The sequence below is a fragment of the Sinocyclocheilus anshuiensis genome, unplaced genomic scaffold, assembly GCF_001515605.1.
Source record: "Sinocyclocheilus anshuiensis isolate Anshui unplaced genomic scaffold, SAMN03320099.WGS_v1.1 scaffold1726, whole genome shotgun sequence".
NCBI lineage: Eukaryota > Metazoa > Chordata > Actinopteri > Cypriniformes > Cyprinidae > Sinocyclocheilus > Sinocyclocheilus anshuiensis.
In genome coordinates, this window is record NW_015546155.1 from 631,883 (window position 1) to 640,058 (window position 8,176).

At 36.7% G+C, this 8,176-nt stretch overlaps 1 protein-coding gene across 1 annotated transcript in view; it reads left to right on the forward strand.

Annotated features, from left to right (window-relative positions):
* Window positions 1–8,176, forward strand: part of LOC107701342 (uncharacterized) — a 41,678-nt gene that overhangs the window by 10,036 nt on the left and 23,466 nt on the right. Inside the window, exons 19-26 of the mRNA XM_016503332.1 lie at window positions 1,167–1,304; window positions 2,659–2,812; window positions 2,910–3,013; window positions 3,108–3,251; window positions 4,415–4,528; window positions 5,289–5,417; window positions 5,734–5,892; window positions 7,819–7,980. Of these exons, the coding sequence (XP_016358818.1) occupies window positions 1,167–1,304; window positions 2,659–2,812; window positions 2,910–3,013; window positions 3,108–3,251; window positions 4,415–4,528; window positions 5,289–5,417; window positions 5,734–5,892; window positions 7,819–7,980 (1,104 nt within the window). The remainder of the gene's footprint in view (window positions 1–1,166; window positions 1,305–2,658; window positions 2,813–2,909; window positions 3,014–3,107; window positions 3,252–4,414; window positions 4,529–5,288; window positions 5,418–5,733; window positions 5,893–7,818; window positions 7,981–8,176) is intronic.

The following is an 8,176-nucleotide window of genomic DNA, read 5'->3' on the forward strand; positions in this document are numbered from 1 at the left end:
AAATGTTTAACCCAACCTTCTGGGTAGTAACCCAACCACTGGGTCAAAACAACCCAATTGCTGGGTTTGTCCATATTTTACCCAGCACTGGGTTGTATTTAACCCAGCATTTTTTAGAGTGTGTTACGTAATTTAATTACAAAATAAATGTAACTGTATTCCATTACAGTTACTGAGCAAAATATTTGCAATTAAATTACAGTTACTTATGAAAATATTAACAATTGCACACACACACACACTCTAAAAAATGCTGGGTTAAATAGAACCCAGCGCTGGGTTGCAAAGGGATAAACCCAGCTATTGGGATGTTTTGACCCAGCGGTTATATTTAACCCAGCATTTTTTTTAGAGTGCACACACACATTTAATTGATTTCTTTCCCAAATTGCATTGACTGCTCTAAAATATGATACACCAATGATTCAGAAGTTTAGGACACAGAATAGGACACATGCTTAATCGATAACTGTTTTATTTCCTACTTGGGTTTATGTATGTGCTTGATTTTTTTTTTAAGTTTAACAGTTTTTTCCAAAGCATCGTTAGATGCCGGTTTTTCCTGTCATAGCTATGCAAAGATTTGATTTCAAAAACAGTATCTATTAGAATCTTAATTCAAGTTTGACAATGATCAGTGTTGAGTGCTACTGTAAGGTTAACCCTTCCTGGTTTAAGTGTTTGAAAATGATTAACAGTTGAAAACATTCATTAGAAATTTAGATAAGTAATCAAATATAACCAGTTACATTAATAAAGTAATTGAAATAGTTACATTACTTATTACATTTTAAATTGGGTAACTTGTAAGTTGTAACCTATTACATTTCCAAAGTAACCTTCCCAACACTGACACTGAGTGGGGCGACCCGCACCATATATAATTACATAACATATATAAAAAACACTTTTCATAGGAAATAATTTTGAGTACAGTTTTCATTTCACTTGAGGGTGCACAATTTACTACTTAATGTGAAATAAAACTTAACTTGGCACCGAAGTATTGAATACATATTTAAGTATGCTAGATTGTTGTCACATGACCTCATTATGCACATTATACACATTTCCCAAAGTGGCTTTCAATTAGCATCTCAAAAAATGTTTGTTTTGCATTTTATTCCTTTTTATGTAAAAATGCCTTACATGTTGTTCCCTTACAGTTGAGCCACGCATGCTCTTCAGTTAAAGGTACTGCAGAACTTCTGGTCGGTGTGAGCGGTTTGGCTTTTGAAGCAGAGATCTCGAGTTCAAACTCTGGCTTTAAACAAGTGCTGATGTTCAATCACTCAATACCTCAGGTAGTGGAATTATCTGTCAGTCCTAATATTATATCTCCTTGTAAAGGTACAATCTCGTTTACCGATTTTCAGCGAAATTCAGTCATTTCAAAAGGAATCCAAACGATCTGGAATTTCGAGTGAGGGCGAAAAATTTCCCCACGCAGTTTTCACATTGGGTTCAAATTGGTCACTCAAATATATATATATATATATTTTTCGCGACACTGTTGACAACGAAAAATGGACCTTGATGACCACAAAAATGTAGCAGAAATTTTACTCATTTGCAGTGCTGGGTAGTAACTGATTAATGTAATCTGGATTACATAATCATATTCCAAAAATTAAGTACTTGTAATTAGATTATATTACATTTTAAAATACTTGTAATCAGACTACGGTTACTTTTTATTGATTACTTGATTACATATTACAAGTACAAATTCACATTATTTCTTATTTACATGTAGTGCAGGGATTTTTTTGTCAGCTGAACCTCATTCACCTAATATATATATATATATATATATAATACCCCCTGAGATTTTAAGGTAACAAGTTAATAACTAATTAACACATTTACATGTTCATGGTTCTCTGATATTAGTTTATGGCCACATGACATGCAGGTAAACACATCAAATATTTAACCTTTTGTAGTGAGTGTTTATTTTAATGATAAAGCTATTTATTTAAAATTGACATTTTTTATTATTTCATTTATTAGCTTTTCATAAATAAAAAAAAGGAAAAAACCTTTAACCTCTGCAGTTTCTTCACAAACCCCAGTGTGGGAAACCTTGACATAATGTAACGTTTAATGCACTTCATGTTGTTAATAACAATGAATAGAATAGATTTTCTTTCTTTAGAGTTAGGTCAAAAGTAATCTAAAATAAGTAGTCCAATTATATTACCTAAAATGTATAACGTAATGTATTATGTTACTGACAATTTTTGTCATGTAATTTGGAATCATTAACGGACTACAATTTGTAAGTAATCTACACAGCACTGTTAATTTGATCGCAACTTATGGGTGCAGTCATATTTACCTTTGTACTGTGAAATTTTGTACTGTGAAGCAAAATGCAGTCATCTCAATTTAAATCTGTGCAATATGGGATTTCATGTGAGGTGAGAAATGTTCCCATTTTGTTAAACATGCAATTTTGCGTGTTGACTAAAGCTGCTTGGAAGTGACCACCTGAATAAGTGGTGCCTCGTGCATCACTGCACTGCTGATAATGGACAATGGACCTTCTCTCCCCAAGTTTTGCTAATGTGACCGCACCTTAACATTACATGAAGCATGATACTTTTTGTTGTGTTACATTACATTTTGAATAATGTGTTATTTCTGTTCCACTAGCTACACTTGTTGCCCAGGAATCTGGCATTGCGGACACGCTACGGTGGAAAGAGAGGGTCACACACTCTCACGCATCGAGCACAGTGGGAGAATCAGGATTTAACCGACTCCTCAGATGGTGTCACCCAGTTACAAAGTTATCCAGAACTGTCAGGTGGATATGCCACATTGCTGATCTGGTCGCACACTGCGTCAGTTGTATTATCATGAACACCGTATTCTGAAATGCTCACATGTCTCTCTTATTATAGGAAAGACTCAGGGTTGGGGTTTTGATCTTAGGGTAGAGAATGACACTCAGAGGAAGCTAGGTGATCTGAGTGTCGACTGGACTCTGTATGGACGCCATGATCAGGTGAAGCCAGACCAAGGTTTTTGGCAGTTCTGTTGTGGTTTGGTCCTTTGTTGTTACATTGACCAGATATAAGTCTCTTGTGTGTTGTGTTCAGGTCAGAGTTCAAGGCTCTTGGACTTTGGTGAGCGGAAAAACAGATTCATTCGAACAGAAACAACCCTTTATCTCAACCCTGGCTCACTTTCACATACATGCCCTATCACACGGACCCGACCACAGGCACGACAGCAACAACCAGGTGCACAGCTGCCATTCTCAAACAATCTCTATAACCTCAAATAATCGCCACACTTTCAAAGCAAATATTCCCAATACTCTCAAATACTCTTCTGTTTCTCAAGTACTTTCCCTCCATACAAATCCCATTTCTAATGCATCTCTCCATTTTCAAATACTTGCCACACTCTCTAGGCTGCACTTCCTTTCTTATAATTGTTAAAGGGATAGTTCACCCAAAAATGAAAATTACCCCATGATTTACTCACCCTCAAGCCATCCTAGATGCCTTTCTTCTGTCAGACGATTACAGTCGGAGTTATATTAAAAAATGTCCTGGCTCTTCCAAGCTTTATAATTTTGCCAGCAGTAGGTGCTGTGCAGGTTTAGCCTCCTTGTTAGTGCGTCCGCCTCCCATGCAGGAGACCTGGGTTCGACACCCACTTGGAACGAGAATGAGGTGTGGCGGAGAGGACCCGGGGGAGAGGGGTTACATTGGTGCCGTGACCCGGATGTGAGTGAGGTTTAGGGGGGTGAGTGTAACGGAGGCCAGCGAGTAAGTGCTCTGCAGGTAAACCTCACTCCCCTGATCTCAAGAGACGCACTAGCGACTGATGCTAGAGGCTGCAGTCTTTAGCCTCCTTGTTAGTGCGTCCACCTCCCATGCCGGAGACCCGCGTTCGAGACCCACTCGGAACGAGAACGAGGTGTGGTGGAGAGGGGGTTACACATACATTATAAAAATTACTCCACACGACTCCGGGTTACATTAAATCCGGTTAATAAAGGCCTTCTGAAGTGAAGCAATGCATTTGTGTAAGAAAAAATGCATTTTTAAAACTTTATAAACTGTAATCTTTAAAACTCTATAAAGTTTTAAATATGGATATTTTTCACTTCAGAAGTCCTTTATTAACCCCCCGGAGCCGTGTGGAGTACTTTTTTATGATGGATGGATGCACTTTATTTTGCTTCAAAATCTTTATCATTATAAAACTCGGAAGAGACAGGATATTTTTTTTTTTAATATAATGCCGATTGTGTTTGTCTGAAAGACAAAAGTCATATACACCTAGGATGGCTTGAGGTTGAGTTAATCATGGGGTAATTTTCATTTTTGGGTGAACCATCCCTTTAAGATCTAACATGTGAAATCTATGTAATACAAGTGTTGTGTTTCTATAGGCCCCTCTTTCCTGGGAGCACAGAAAGCCTGTAAATGTTTCTGTAACAGTGAGCGAGCACTGGCATGATGACTCCAGCAGAGGGCAGGCCTGTATCTTTCTCTCACCAGGACAGGTACACCACAGCACATCACTCACAACTTTCATTTTACAAGCACTGTTATTACCTATAATAACTTAATTTTGCTAAGTAGCCGTGTTATAATTAGGATAATGTACAGTCATTATCACAAAATTAACCCCTTCAGGGGCATTAAAGTTCTGATCAAGATCCTGTTCACCCTGTCAAGGCTTATTTTGCAATAATGTCCAGCTGACTGACTTACAGTACCGTTAAAAATACAAGAGGTTTGTATTATAGTTTATTTTGCTCACCAAGGCTGCATTGATATGATTAAAATTATAGTAAAAACAGTAATATTGTATAATGTTATTACAATCTAAAATAATAATTTTTATATATTTTAGAATGTAATTTATTTATGTGATGGTAAAGCTGAATTTTCAGCATCATTACTCCAGTCTTCAGCGTCACGTGATCCTTCATTTGCTGCTCAAGAAATATTTTATCATCATCATCATCATCATCATCAATGTTTAAAAACATGATATTTTTGAAGAAACCATGATAGATTTTTATCCTTTTTTATGAATTCATAACAACAGCATTTATTTGAAATAGAAATCATTTGTAACATGATAAATGCATGTCACCTGTGATTTAATACATCCTTGCTAAAAAGTATTATGTATTTTTTTTTAATCATACTGACTTCAAACTTTTGAACGATAGTGTATATACAAAATGAACTACCGTATGCTGTGCCCCAGACAGTATGTCTCTGCTTTGTTTTCTGTATGTGTGTATCTGTCAGATACAGTCGTTGCTCCCCCTAGTGGAGATGGAGGGATGTGTTGCTGTAGCTCAGGAGGGGAAGGCCTACTCACAAAACACAGAGCTGAAATGGAAGGATAAGAGGATAGCACAAAGCATGAAATACCAGGTGTGGATTATTTAAGGAATTGAAAACTTGTTTGTTGTAATGCCTTTATTTAGGATATTGCACTCTAAAAAATGCTGGGTTAAATACAACCCAGTGCTGGGTAAAATAGGGACAAACCCAGCAATTGGGTTGTTTTGACCCAGTGGTTGGGTTACTACCCAGAAGGTTGGGTTAAACATTTAACCCAACCGCTGGGTCAAAACAGCCCAACTGCTGGGTTTGTCCCTATTTTACCCAGCACTGGGTTGTATTTAACCCAGCATTTTTTAGAGTGTGGGATCTGAGATGATCTTTCTTTTTGTTGTCTGTTGTTTAGGGAGGAGTAAAAGGAATGCACACACTCCTCGTGGAGCTGGGGGCCCAAAACGTCTCTCCATCTCTATGTCCATCTCACTCTCTTCTGACCCAGATACACACCAACCTGAGGGACCGTCTTGAACACCATGTTCAGATCGGCCTCTGTCCTCCACAGCCTGTGAGATCACATACTCGCTCTCATTAAATTACAAGAAAATGTGCATAGAACAACTTAAAGGGGTCATGAAGTGAGAAATCAAACTTCCCTTGATCTTTTGACAGATAAGAGGTCAGTGTACTATAAAAACATCCTATAAGTTTCAGAACTGAAAACTTTCTTGTTAGTCTAAAAACAGCTTATATTGAAGCCAGTCTGCCAAAATGACAGGCTGTGGAATGTGCCACTTTTTGACGTAATAGTGTGGCTAAACCCCGATCAACGCCTGCTTCTACATCACTGCTGGTTTAGCCCCGTCCTGTTTGCGTACATAGTGTAAATAACGAGAGAGGCAAACGCAGGTCTTTGCAAACGATAAAGATGCTCTTAAGACAACAAGACGGAGTGCAGTGCAAAGCTGTGGAAAAACAGTCTTTGCATTGTCTTCCTTCTGAACCCAACATTAGGAAAGAGTAGATTAACTTTATTTTTAATGATCAGTAACAACTTGGTCCTTTGTTCACTTCATTTCACTGCGGATTCATTTACAAACAAGGCACAATTCAACACAGGATTTTCAGAAAGATTGAAACTAAAAGACGATGCTGTGCCAAATATAATTGGATCCGACAGTAATGTCGCACCACACAAGTGTGAGTTACTGTTTTTATTATGTGGTCACTATTGCTTTGTCTGTTATTACAGATTATTTGAGATTTACAGAGTATTTATGCATTTTTAACCGAAATCACAGCAGCGCCCATCTATGAAGGATGTAGGCTGTCAAACATACACAACTGTTAGCCAATCATAGCAGTGGGCGTTTACTTCCGTGTCGACAATCCACCACGCCTAATCAAACAGAGTGTTCCAATGAGGGCGGTCAAAACAGGACAGAAAATAGCCTATTACTTCTATGTTATGATGTTTTTTTAATGTAAAAATCTTGATAACATTATAAGTGGACCTCAGAGAATAGTACAAAAAAAACAAAGGCAGTTCATGACCCCTTTAACATTCACACATATCACTTTAGAGAGAGAGAGAGTTCATCCAAATACAACAATTCAGTGTTCTTGTCATTACACAGCGTTTTAAAGATTTAGTTGACATGAACGTCTGTACATAAAAAATGTTTTTCCCTGGTTAAAAAATGTGTGATTAGTTGGATTGAACGTGCACTTCTAGTGTATTTCAAACCTTACAAGTATATCTTTAAAAAGCTGTACTTGCAGATAATAGAATATTCATTTATAAACATTTTTTAAAAAGGCCACATATAAGTGTCATTAAAGAGTGCAATTTAAAAAAATGCACTTTGTAATCATGTCAAATTAAAAGTTTTTGCTTTCATGTACATTTTAAATCATTGTGTTTAAATAATCTTTTGTCATGCTTTTAAAAAGTGCACATATTTTGACTTCCTAAAGCACATGTAAAGTACTTGAGTATAATTTCAGCTGGGTTATTTGAAGTATTGTTTATGTACTAACAGCAACTTCATCATTACAAATGTGTAATTACCAATATATTTAAATACAACATACGATAAAAGATGTTCATAAAGATGTACCTACGTTCTACATAAGTGGGTCAAACACTCTTTAGTTCAAGTAATTGCATTTAATATAAATTTTAACTAATACATGTTTATTTAATTGTAAATGACATGCAGTTAAGTGCCTGAAAATATTACATTTAGTTCACATAAAAAGTATATTTTGTTCAAGTAATAAGTAATGTTTTTTTTAAGTATGCAAGAGTTATTTTTTGATGAATTTCCTTCAAGACCTCAAGAATAAAAAAGTGCTACAGTTAATATACTGTATGATGAGGACTAGGGTTAGGAATAAAATGATTAGGATTCAAAATTGTTGTAGATCACTACAATTATATTAAGAAACCTTAATTCAGTTCAGTTGTAACATTTTGTTTTGTTTCTCGCAGGCTTTAATTTGGTCTGGATCTCACAGAGTGAACTCGGGCAAGGAGATGTTGTACACTCACACCCGTGTGTCTGTGTCCGGACACCCTCAGCACAACACTTTCACACTGACGCTCAGAAACATCAGCAGCAGTCAGCGCTCCAACTACTCACTGATCACAGAGGTACTCGCACTGCTACTGAACGTGCTGCGAGTTTCATCATGAGAGTATCCTCAAATTGTTTGTGAAGAACTTTTGAAGAAGGTTGTAGTTATTTCTAGTGTGTAGAAAATATAATTAGCTCACTTACTTAAAGGGATAGTTCACCCAAAAATGAAAATTAGCCCATTATTTACTCATCCTCAAGCCATCCTAGGTG